Raw genomic sequence first — 13,422 nt, 5'->3', positions numbered from 1 at the left:
ACTAAAAATTAATTCAACAAAAGTCGATTATTTCTGAAAAAATGTAAGCGAAATTTTCTTCAAAAAGCTAAGTGAAGCTTAAAAAGAAAAGTTTACTTTGATATAAAGATGTAGTCTGATCTTTTCTTTTTTCTTTATAAAGTTATGACTAACTTTAACATAGCATATTTTCAATATACAATCAAAATAAGAAATAAAGTTAAGAAAAAATAATTTTTAATTCATCAAATTCTGATTTAAGTTTGAAAATATCAATGTCGCAAATGTTTTTGCAATATTGATGTTATTTTTATTCTAAATGTTTTTTTCATACGAGAGAAACAAGAGGAAACATAAAAGTAGAAAAGAAAATAGCAGTATATTTAATTATTATTTCATTTGACAGATATTGATTCTATTCAACAACCAATTTCAACAAACGATTCTGTGAGATCCAAATGCATAATTATTTGCGATCCGATTAATTTTTTCCCGTTCTCTTTCCCTGTTTAATTATATATGTATTTTTTTAATATTCAAATTTTTAAAAATTGTTTACTTTTATTTGAAAATATGGTATTCTAATTTTTAAGTGTGCTTGAGAAGAGAACAAAAATAAAATAAGATTAACATTATACACGTTTATGTATATTTAACACTTCTAATCATTTTATTATTTTTCATAATAATTTCAAATATTTTAACAAAAATTATTTTTAGATTTAAATGAAGCAACAATTTGTTTCCCCCTTAACAATATAAAATTAATTTTATTATTTTAAAAGATTATAGTAAAGACATCTAATAATAAAAAAAATAATTAAAAAATATTAAAATTTAGCTTTCCCGAAAAAATCTGATACAAGACTCAGCATTTGTATATTCGAACGAGTCGTTGAAAGCAGGAGACTGAAAAGAAGAACAGAAGATAAAATGATAACAATAACACGAACAAATATTAATGTGAGAAGCTTGGAAAGATTATCGTGTTGAGTGGATTTGGAAAGAGGAATGGAATTTCTGTAAAGTGATTTTAACGACAGAAGCTTGCTTTTCCAGAAGCGATTTAAGGGAACATTTTGAAAACATGAATAGATAGTTAGAAGATAGTTTCAAGAAGCTCTGAAGATTTCAAGAAGAAAATATAAGTATCCGATGCGTCATGCTCTTGTGAATTCCACTTAGACTCTTAAATCTAAGCATATTAAAATGCATTCATATTACTTTAAATACGATATAAATATCTTTAAAGAAAAATTATTTAAATTATTCTCTTTTTTAATTGTACTCTTTGTGATACCTTTATAATTGTACAGACTTTTATAATTATTGTGTACTCCTTTCGACGTTAAGATCCTTTAGATTGTTAATTCAAGACCGTTAATTCTGGTTTTAAGAAAAAAAAGAAGAAAATTGCGCGCGATAATATAAGAGCGGAGGAACGTAGAAATTTTTAAACAGCACTCGCAACTCGCAAGCAAGAAAGTCATTTTTTCAATGGGATGGGATACATAATACACGACAGCTGCGCGATGCAACAGCTGACGCGCACACATGCTCGATGCTTTGTGACTTGATTGTATAGGTTTATGAGACTATGTTTGTGAATACATCGTCGCTCTTTGCCCTTCTACATTGATTTTAGTGTTAATTAAAAAGAAGATTGATCAACACTGTCGCACAAAATTGAATTCTGTTTCAAATAATCAAAGAAAAGAATAATGACTCATATTCAATAAAACTGAATAAAAATTTGATTTATTTCCAAAAATTATTCATTTAATTGATAGATTTAAAGATGTTGGGAACTTTTTTTATAAATTTAGATTGCATTGTATTAAAATACATTGCGCCTCGCTAAAAAGAAGTTTATCGTTCAATTCAAGAAACAATTTTCCCATAATTTTTATTAAATGTATTAAATAATTCTGATTAGTACGTTTCCAGTGAAATTATCATTATACAATTAGGATTTCGAACCACGAATATATGTACTAATTATTGCACAAATGGTCTCTATAATCGGGAATATGCTCTCGGCGGCTGTCATTATTAGTCCATCTAATCATCTAACATGTTACTATTGAATCAATGAATACTGAATCATGTTTGTATAATAATCATAAATAGCAAATGCTGTTTCTAATAATATTTCACAGTCATTAAAAAAAAGTTTAAAAGAATAATATAATACGTGAAAATTACATCGAAACTACAAGCAATATTTCGACTTTTCCGTGATCGCTTTAAAAAAATAAATATTTGCTATAATATTAAATGTAATAAATTAATTGAAAGATCAGAAAACGGAAAAAAATAAAAATAAAGCCAGATTAAAATATAATTTTGAAATAAGAAAAAATATTTATCGATGAAAGAATATTTATCGTAGACAGAAAAAGTTTCTTTTTCGAAAACTCTCAACTTTTGTCTTGCGGAAGAATGTATTAATATCTCTTAATATTATTAGTGAGCAATCGACACAAGATGATAGCCAAGTACGATGGTTTGAATGCCTGAATTGAAAAGTACTAAGAATAGATGCTATTTTTAAATATGCATTGAAGTTTCTCTCTCTCTTATTCATTCAAACAGCACGTTATCGATTTCGAGTTCGCGGGTTCACTGACCTTGTGATGAGAGGGATGTCCCGTGTGATTGGCGGAGGTGTGATTTCCGGCGGGAATGGAGGCCAGCTCCTCAATCGTGAGCTCCGCCAAGGCGTCGTTCCCGCCGCTGCAGCCGCCTAGAAGACCGCCGGCGACGACGCCGCCGACGCCAACACCGACGCCGCCGACGACGCCGCCGCCGCCGCTACCGCTTCCCAGACTGACGCTCCCGATGCAACCGCCATCCGACCTCGCGACCCCCGACGGCCGACTCTTCTGCACCCGCCTCGAGGTCACCAGTTCCTTCACCCCCGACAGCTCTCGTCGCGAGCTGCCCACGTACCTGCGAATCAATCAGGTGTCGCTATTATTATCCAAAAAAATCATTAATTTAATCGTACGATATAATCAAACTGGAATCATTCCGGCAGCATTTTTGCATTAAGAGTGCATTTTTAATATGTGAAAATAAATGCAATTCTTTGAAATATATGTAAATAATTATTTAGAGTAGTGTTATTTAGAGTAGAGTAGAGTAGTTGTTTAATAATATTATTTAAAAAGGTAGTGCTTTTCTCCACTGATGCATAAATTTTGATCTCCTACCTCCTTGCTATCATAATTATAAATTAATTATTTACACTCGCGTCGTTGTAACATTTTATTATTTACTTGGAAGATAGTATTTTTTTAATTATCATAGCAATATAGGAATATACTTATCTAAGATAAACAATTTTAAAATTATAATACCTGAAAAAGTTGCATATAATGTAAAAATATTTTCGTTTAATAAAGAATTTGAATTTCCCAATCATTTGTTAGTTAATTGAAAATTTAAAAATTCATCTGTTATTTTTTTAAAGGGGAAAAAATTGATTAACGCAACTTTTATTCGTTCGTAAAAAAATACACGACGTAACGATCAGAAGCAATTTTTATTCATATGTAAAAAAAACAAATACGCGACGTAATGATCAAAAGCAAATACAATAGTTTTATTCTGTTGGGTTTATGGTATACAAAGTATATAAATATATTTTTGAACGTATTGTCCGCATATATTGACGTGGAGGTAATATATGTCCCTATGTAATTCATGGCGACAATAATTGTTAATCCACCGATCGAGAGGAAATCTGTTGCTTTTATGCTACACGCAAAAATTGATCGTAATTTTAATGTAGATAATTTTTATGTAGATATTTTTCATACATTTGTTTATATCAAGTTATCGCGACAGAAATATCGCGTTTTATATTTCATTTGTGTAAATGTATTTGAATAATTTCGCTTATTTGGATGTTATAAAAATTGTAAAATGTGAAGAGAAATAGATATAAACAAATTTTATTGAATTAAAGTTATTGAGAATTTTTAGTCAATATAATTAATTATATAAATATAATTATATCAATTTTTCAACAGCTTAATGGATCAGATAATGATTCATTTATTTTAAATTAATTTTCTATCATCTGTTAATTTAGATGAATATAATTTAAATATCATAAAAAATTCATTTTTTTCTTGAGAAAAGATTTAAATGATACATTAATGCATCGAAAAAAAAAATAATAAACATATTTATGACAAAGAATGCATAGGGCTTTATAGTAAGTTTTATAAATTAATTTTGCATGCACCTTTTTTAATGGCGATCGTTACTTTAACTGTCCTTACGGCGGATTAATGCGCCTTGTAAAAAAAGTTTATAACTCTGGTACCAACTACAAGAGGCTAAACTGACTCACGAGCTCGTGACATCTCGAGAAGAAAAAGAATCCAATAAAATTTCGGAGGCGAAAGAGCGGACACCATCGCGCGTCTAATTTACCTCAATTACCGAATCATTTATAATTAATGATTGCTGAAAAAAATTCTTTGTCTCTCATTTCCTTTACATTGTGCTGTTGTACATAATTAGTTAATAAAATTCTAATTCTAATTGTGTAAATTTACGTAATTAAATTTTAAATATTTATTTCCAATTTTATTTCTATTTTTATTTATAATAATTTATATATTATATATTATATATATTGCTCTGAAACAAATTTAATTAAAATATAATCGTATCCTATGCAAATCTCGTATTTTATTCAAATTGCAATTAATAATTTTAAATCTTGCATCAAATGAGTTTTGATTTTAAATGGATATCATTTTTAACATATTAAAATTCATTAAAAGTGAAAAACAAAATGAGACTTTTTCTTTTTATATAACAGCAATCGAAAATATATTTTTTCTTTCACTGCATTAACTTTCAGATTGTTTTTCGTATCCTATGATTTATGAACTCATTGATCACTTTGCGCGGATTAAATATTTGCGGAAAGCTCGACCGGCGTCGAATTGAACGGTAACTTTTAGCAGGTGCACGATAACTTCGTTCTCGCTAGAAACTTGAACAGCGAGTGGAAACTTCGAATGTCATTTCTTAAACTCGTTACTCGCAAAACTTCTTGATTACAAGCACAATTAGCGTCGATAATTAAAAAGTTGTTACATAGCAGAAAACACCAAGAAAATCCGAGGAAAATCTTGCAAGAATCATCTGTAAATGTGAGAACAAAATTCTCACTTTATTAGAACATTCTACACAATTGTGATATTAACATTATAGTAATACAGTGCTTTTTAGTTTAATTTATACAACTTGTCTGGGAAATTATTCTCTCTTTCTCTCCTCTCTCTCCCTCTTTCTCTCCTTTCTCTCCCTCTTTCTCTCTCAATTAATAAAAAAAAATATAATTTTTTAAGGATTAAATTAAACTTTTTATGTTCATTTAATTATGACTTAAATATTAACAAATTAAATTTTTCGGTATATACTACTAACGAAATAAATATGTAATAAAATTTCTCTGGTAAAGATCTATCATTCTATTAATAATAGTATAATATCATTTATCTACATTATAAAGGTAAAAATATTACTTAAAAAAAGTTATAAGAAATTATATTTAAAATTATTATAATAAATAATATCAAGAGATAAAGGCAATGTTAAAAATTTTGATTGAATCTAGATTATTTGAAGATTCGAAACTATGTTTATGTTCATCGAGATTTTCTTTTTTGCTTTTTGGATGTTAGTAAATATTTAAAAAGTCGCGGGCGATGCATTCATATCCAAAGCTTTAAACATCAGGTTTGCCAAGAAAAAGAACAGACTTTTTTCAAACTTCCTCTTTCGAATTTTCCGCCATTTGTATCCCAGTATTCATTAACCAATATTTAAACTAATTAACAAAAGTTCCAGAGACAAATAGATAGACGAAATTACCGTTCAGGTCGGGCCGCTGCGCTTCTTCTAGCGGTTTCCAGACACCTTTCCTTGTCTTCCACCCTCACTTTATACTTGGGACACTATCACACCGAAAACCGGAGACAAATTATGAGCGAAGATTTGACCGAGGATAAAATCGGGTGGAAACTATCGCCGATCCGGAATAAACTTTGCCTCTTTTCGACGACGATGTCGAAGACAACGACGACGTCACTCCCCACCCTCGCTGGCACCCCTCGGTACCTACTCTCTTGCCTCGTCGTCGGAGAAAGCAACCCCCGGTCGCGATGCTCCCTCGAATCGTTCTATAATAACGCGCCGGCGCCGGCAGATCGCGCCACCGCGCGGCGACGTCGAATCGATCGTAGTGACGTCACCGCCTTCACGCAAGCGTCGCAGCTGCCGCCGCCGCCGCCGCCATCTTTCTCTCTCCTACAGGATTTTCATCTAGAGATGAATGATCTTACATCCCGCATAGAGTTCTTTTAGCCCGGTATTCATAGTCCGTCTTACATTTAAGATCATCTTAAGTTCTCATCCCACCAATCAATGACTGTATTGTAGCTATTTGATTGGTTGAATGAGTTCTTAAGATGATCTTAAATGTAAGACCGGGCTATGAATACCGGCCTTATATGAATTTTTACGATTACGCGACAAAAGGTAAATGTTCAAGATGAGAACTGCGTAAATTGATCTTTTATAAGAGCTAATTAGACCAATCCAGATTTTACAAAAGGTACAACACACACATACACGCATATATATATATATATATATATATATATATATATATATATATATGTAAGGATTATTAATAAATTATGAACTACAGTTATTTTTGCTTTGAATTTTTTACATAATTTTTAAAAAGATTAATCAGAGATTAACCTTAATTAGAAATTAATTTACCACATAGGATTTCATTTTAATTATTTGTAATTTCCTTTGTATAAATGCATTTTTTTATCCTGCTACAAGCATAAACAAAAAATATGGTATTCCATTTAATAAATTTCTAAAAAATTATACATATATATATATATATATATATATATATATATATATGATACACATATATACGTACACATGCATATATATTAAAAATTTTTAAATATTTAAAAAAAAATTAAAACTTTTATAAATAATTGAATATAGATAATTAATATCTATATTCAATTATAATTGAATATTAGATAATTATTTTTAATATTTTATTTAAATTATTCTCCTATTCGAACATACTCCGAATATTCTCGACAATGAATATTTTACTTATATAACTTTTATATCACGCTATATTATATAATGTCTATCTAGTGCACGTGCCGAGCGGAACGAGATGCGGCAAAAAGATGCACGGCAGCATCCTCATCTCGTCAGAATGTACGAGGGCGAGGAAAAGAGACGTGCCGCGTGCGAATCCTATGGCCAGAGAGAGGAGGACAATGCTGAGAGGGACTGTTGTTGGAAAGGACAAAGGCGCTTATCTTTCTGCATACAGGATACATAATGCAGCTTCTCTCGCTACTCGGCGTGCGAATGGCCGCCTTTTTCTCGCGCGGTAAATTGATTTCTCACTGCGACCATATGTGTACATCGTATATGTGTTTTAATACATATATATCATCCGTCTTAAATGTGGAAATGTGTTACTCCTGCTCCAAGGCATACACAACTGTAAGTGAGATCAATCATTAATAATTATGTCATCGACACAAGTGCGTCATATTCCGTTGTAATAAAAAATAATAAGGATGATGCGTTATTCAAAAATTATTTCGGTTTACAAATATATACCTTTTAAGATTAATTAAAAGATAATTACTAAAATAAAGTAAGAAATAGACACTCAAAAAATCAGAAATGTATATTTAAAAAATAGATCAAATAACTCTAATATTAATAAGTGATAAAAAAGTCTCTTTTTTTTCAGCTACACATTTGATATATGCCTGCCTGAGCATTATAATATCATCATATAATATCATCATATATTCTATTTATCATAAGAAAGATAGATATGCTACAAAAATACATATAAAGATGTCGAATACGATTCTTCCAGATCATCGTGCGAATAATGTATGTCTATGTCAATGCGTTTATTTTTAAATATATTTAGACGGGCTCTTTTTCTTTTAGCGCCAAAGGAGGAATGCTTTCGCGGTAATCGTCGAAATATGCCGAGAGTCTTTGTTGCAAGTTCGACGGGGTTTCCCTTAACACGATGGCGATGAGGGTCGTAAAAGGATCTCTCGACTAAGTATATTGAATTTCCGAAAAGAGCGCATCGGGTTTCAAGCGGATGATACGCGCGCGGCCTCGATTATGCCAAAACGAGTTAGGCGAAGGGGTCCATGCCATGCCCTCCGGCACGTTTACGGAGCATGTTATGGCAAACAATATCCCATAAAGCGCGTGATACCACCCGAGAAGAGGTCTTTCTTAATCATCGGAGAAGTTCTTGGAAGAGAGGAACAATTTGAATTATATCGTATACCGATAGTAGTATCATATATCGATGATTAAATCATGCCGATAAGGAGAGAAAAAGCGAATATTTTTTATTATAATTTTTAATTTAAAAAAAGTATGTTTTTAATTATATATAGATTTTAATAAATTTAATGAATTTAATTACCATAAGATTTTAATAAATATTCGATAACATCTCTTATCTAAAAATCTGATACATGAATCTGAATGATCTCAATTATCTAAAAATCAAGAATTACGAAAAAGATATATAAACAATAGATTAATAACTTAAATTTTATTATCTTTGTGTATTATATTTTTTATATTTGTGTGTGTATCGAATCTAACATATATCGGGATAAAAGTCCTACATTTTTTAACTCCTTTTTTCTTCTCTCCTTGTCATTTGATTTTACGCTGGAGATTCTGAATTTTTATAAGAAACTCAACTTCATCGATAACTTGATGAATGTTTATGGAAACAGTAAAATCATTTTCACAAATTAATCGAATGACTGGCCGCGCTTTAATTCGATCGCGGTAAAAGCAGTCTACGCGCTGCTGAGTAATTGGACGCGTCTCCGGAAATAGCCTCGTGAATTTTGCATAATTAGAGATCGTAGTCAGACTATCCGGCAGAAGCGTCTTTCTCGCGAGCTTTGTATGATTCACTCGCCTAACACGCGTGCAAATGTCTGACTAGATTATCGCAGGTATGGGCTTTTTCATCATCGAATCAAAAATTGTGATAAATTGTAGCATTTAGATAACTTAAAGGATACATATATTAAAGGAAGTATAAATCTTATTATAAAGAAAAGAACTTTTTTATGCTTTCACATGTAAATTCGATGACTGTAAATCCTGAATATGTATCGCGGAATCAAAATATTACTCGTTGCATAATAAGTAGCGCAAAAAGCTCGCTTCACACGAGAGATTCAGAATTCTAATACGATCGATATAAAAAGGATATTTTTCGCGAGGATCACATGCGTTTCGCCCTCGCGTTTCTCCAATGAATTTGGCTTGCTACTTGAAATGTTAATTTGAATATACATAGGTCAGAGCTAATAATAAAGCTTTCTCTTTCCCTCCCTTCCTCCCTCTCTCTCTTTCTCGCTTTCAGTTGGTCGTGAGTACTTCGTTGTAAGAAGGGAGAGAGGCACAGACATAATGAAACGTAGTAAAGGAATCACGACGCGAATTCACTTTGTGTCAGACAATATCTAAACGTTGTCTAAAATAGAAAGCGTTATATATGCTAGATACATTCAAAAAACAAAAAACCGTGAATAATCCTTAGCCGCCTGATCGTTATTTGAGAACTGAATGAAATAAAATCATCGAGTAACAGAATCTTGAAGAATTTTTTATATATTCAATATATCTCTCCTCCAATTTTTTATATTAAATATTAAATATTAAATATTAAATTAGTAACATCTAGTGAAAGAAGGTTTTTCAAGCAAGTGACGGGAGATGACGCAAAAGCTTTCAATCTATTTCGCCGGTAATTTTAATATGGCGACTATCAAAGGCTGCGAGATGCCTATAAGACTCCGCGGAAATGCTGCGGGTTTTTCATCGAAAAAATGCTCGCGACAGGCTTAGACTCGGAGCTTTCTTGATCAATACTCGGCGCGCGCTCAGCGTCGCCCACGCTGCGCTAATTTATCGCCGTTCTCTCGCGTGCGTGAGCATTGCGCCTTCGCACCTTTCTCTCATCCATATTTCTTTCGATAAAAACTGATCAATCTGGTCGGCGATTCGACAAAACTTTCGCGTCGCGAATCGCTCGCGTGGTCGACGTTGATATGCAAAGTCAAGCTGTGAAAAAGCTCCCCTCATTCCTTTCTCATGCCAATTCGATTTCGAGTCGTTGATGTTCTCTTAAAGTTCATATAATAATAATCATTCGTCGCGACACTGATACAAAATTAGAACTAAAATGTCATTTTAATGGATTATACTAGACATTTTTTAATTAATTAAAAATTGCAATTAATTTACTACAAATGTAATTGATTCTTCGAATTTACAATTTATAGTACCCTGAAAGTTGATTTCAAATATAAGCAATAATATTTAATTTAAAAAATTAAGAAATATTATAAGAACTTACCTGTCGTGTTCATGATTATAGGAAGGATTGAGCCTGCGTGCATACAAAGACGCGCCACCCTCGGACATATATCCGTCGCACAGATCCGACAGGGTTCTGCTGCCGACGTTCATGCCACCTCCACGCAACACCTCGCCGTCACTCAGATAACCGGAAGCGACGTCTACATCAGTGTAGTCGTGATGACCACTGACATGATGATGCGACGATGAGTGTAGAACGGTATATTGGCGAGTCGTCGTGCGACTCGGAAGGGTCTGCAGGCCTCGAGCCCCGGGTGTATAACCGCGCAGAAGAGGCTGCATAGGTTTTACTGTCATCTCGGCCTCATCGTCCGCCAGAGTACCGCCGCATGTTGAGCTCTCTGACAGCACCTTGACAGAAAAATAACATGGATAGCATCAGGTATGATGAACAGTTTATAATAATAGATAATAGATATTAGATATTACGCAGATTTACATCTTTTTTAATTTATATGGAAAAAATTACAATCTATAAATCTATATGATACGAGAAAGTAAGATTTTGAAAATTAAAATTCCACATTATTAATTATATAATTATTGATAATCATATAATAGAGGTCGTTAAATTATGATTATCTGTCGATTTCATCTAATAATGTATCAAAGGATTTTCAAAAAACACCAACCTTCTCCAATTGCTCAAATGTAGTGTCAATCTTCCGATTAGGAATCGTCTTGATCTCGCTGCCACTTTCGCTGCTTGGTCTATAAATCACGCTACTGTCGCTCGAATTACTTTGCCCGGTGCTATTAGAATTACTATGCGAGCTTTCAGACATGAGGTCTGAAATACTCGGCATTGGCGACACCATCGCTACTGTATTGGGATCAAGTTTACGATGAAGAGTATCGCCGCTCTTCGGCTTCGTTGGCGTTGGTACACCACCGATTATGCCGCTTTCTTTCGACGGTTTCGACGTACCTTTCACGAGAGCGGTAGGTTTTGGGATGCTGGAACCCGGACTAAGCCCGGAACCGGCCAAATTCGGACCCTGAAGAGGACTATTCGAGCCTGCCAGCGGTTTATTAGACCCGAAATTCAGATTGTTCTGCGCAGGAGGGCTTACGGATCCATCTTCAGCATTAGCTGACTTCTCGGCTATTGGATTTATGTGATCAGTCAGAGAATCTTTTTTTTCGTTAAGAGTGTCAGTAGTAGATTCGACTTCTTCCTCGCAAATAACCTTGTGATGGTCTGATTCTCGAGTCTTTGAAGATGAATTGAAACTTTCCATTTCGGATTGCTCTTCCAAAACTTCCGGTTCTTTTTGTTTTGACATGAAATCTTTGCAGTCTGACAAATTCGCTTGATTCATGCTTAGGGTGCGATTAAAGTCATCGTTCTCGCGAGTGAGCATTTCTACTGATTCGGATGGCTTGATGATGCCGTTGGTATTTGCTAAGATAGCCTTTTGCATTAAGTCTTTATTTAAACCATTCGGCGGTGATTTCATATTTTGCAGATGAATTTTCGGATCCGGTATCTTGCCTGGAAGCTCCATCTTAGGTCTGGGAGAAGGTTTCGTCGTAGGAAGCTCATTTTTCAAATTTACATTCTTGATATCTTGAGGTGTGATCTGTCTAGGTGGCGACAGAGCTGAAAGATTCGTTTTTGATGACTGTGTCACCGGTTGCTTTACCAATTCTTGAAGATTCGGTGTTTTCTTATCATTTGGTAATTTGGTAGCCATCACTTTACTGGCAATCTTTCCATCTTGCTCCACAACCGGATTATTACAGGGCATCGTCAGTTTTTCCGAGGAGCTTAGCGGTCCCTTGCTCGTACGCGCGATCTTACTCTGAGCTTTGCTTTGTTCCTTTCTGCCTGTCTTCGGGCTTGCCTGCTTCGCCGGCTTGGCTGATTGTAGTTTCGATTTCAGCGCGCGACTCTTTGGCGATTCTTGAGCTTGCGCTTTACTTTGATCACACAAGGAAGTCGAACTGTCTGAGTGTTCAGATCGAGCCGAAGAAAATCCAGAAGAGCTCGAAGTGCGTTTTGAAACTCCTGAGGAAGTTTTTCCGCGTTCTTGATTTTTCTCTTTATTGTTGAAGAGCTTGAATTTGTCCAGCACAGAATTCTTGTTTGGCTGAGGCGCGGGCGTGTTTCCGGAGTATGGCAAGGCTTGTTGTTGGACTCTTAGGCCTCCGTTAGGTCGGCCCACAGTGGATGTTCGAGGACTGCAAAATAATAAAAAAATAAAGAAATTTAAAGTAGAAAAAGAGAAATATTATTGGCAAACTCTTCTGTTATGTGTTTAAATATTTAAATAATAGATTACATAAATGATATGCCTCTTTCTAATTAAAGCATACATTTTAAATAATAATATTTAATATTAGAGAGTATTATAATATCATTTCAGATAATCATTTTGCAGTAAACAACAATCTCTGCAGTTTATGTCCAAAATACATTTTTGATTAAATAGAAAATTCTAAATAACATATTTCTTTTCTAATTTTCCTATATTAAACTAATTTTCAATTCTTAATAATTAATTTTTAATAGTGATTAATAATCGCGTAATTGCAAAAAAGTATCAATCTAAAATATATATTTCGCGATGCAAATTTTACCTCGGTGTAGTAGCTGTTGGTTGTCGATTCGCATTCTGAGTCCTGGGTTGCGGAATAAATGAAAGAGCGCCTTGGGACGGTTGCTGCTGACTTGGACTGGTGCTCCTAGAACTACTTGCGCTGCCCACACCGCTGTTTCCGTGTTTCAGACCTACTGAAACAAAGAAATTAAACAAATTTTTAATATCAGAATATTTTTCTTTGCAATTCAAATGGACCGTTAAAAATTTTGCTTTGGATTGAGGAAGAGCAAAGAAAATAAAGAGGAAAAGAAAAAGGGAGGGAAAAATGAGGTCGATATAATCAAATATCTAAATAATTTATTAA

At 33.4% G+C, this 13,422-nt stretch overlaps 1 protein-coding gene across 4 annotated transcripts in view; it reads right to left on the bottom strand.

Moving 5' to 3' along the window:
* LOC105252560 (protein sickie) overlaps window positions 1-13,422 on the bottom strand; it is a 161,887-nt gene that overhangs the window by 40,830 nt on the left and 107,635 nt on the right. For all 4 annotated transcript variants that reach the window (XM_020027934.2, XM_025406085.1, XM_020027932.2 and 1 more), the window contains 4 exons: window positions 13,096-13,249; window positions 11,145-12,696; window positions 10,490-10,863; window positions 2,610-2,931 (listed from right to left, as the gene is read on the bottom strand). In XM_020027934.2, coding sequence (XP_019883493.1) covers window positions 2,610-2,931; window positions 10,490-10,863; window positions 11,145-12,696; window positions 13,096-13,249 — 2,402 coding nt within the window. The remainder of the gene's footprint in view (window positions 1-2,609; window positions 2,932-10,489; window positions 10,864-11,144; window positions 12,697-13,095; window positions 13,250-13,422) is intronic.

The sequence above is a fragment of the Camponotus floridanus genome, unplaced genomic scaffold, assembly GCF_003227725.1.
Source record: "Camponotus floridanus strain SB8 unplaced genomic scaffold, Cflo_v7.5 scaffold131, whole genome shotgun sequence".
NCBI lineage: Eukaryota > Metazoa > Arthropoda > Insecta > Hymenoptera > Formicidae > Camponotus > Camponotus floridanus.
The sequence above is the reverse complement of the archived record's forward strand: the minus strand, read 5'-3'. Positions and strand labels throughout refer to the sequence as shown.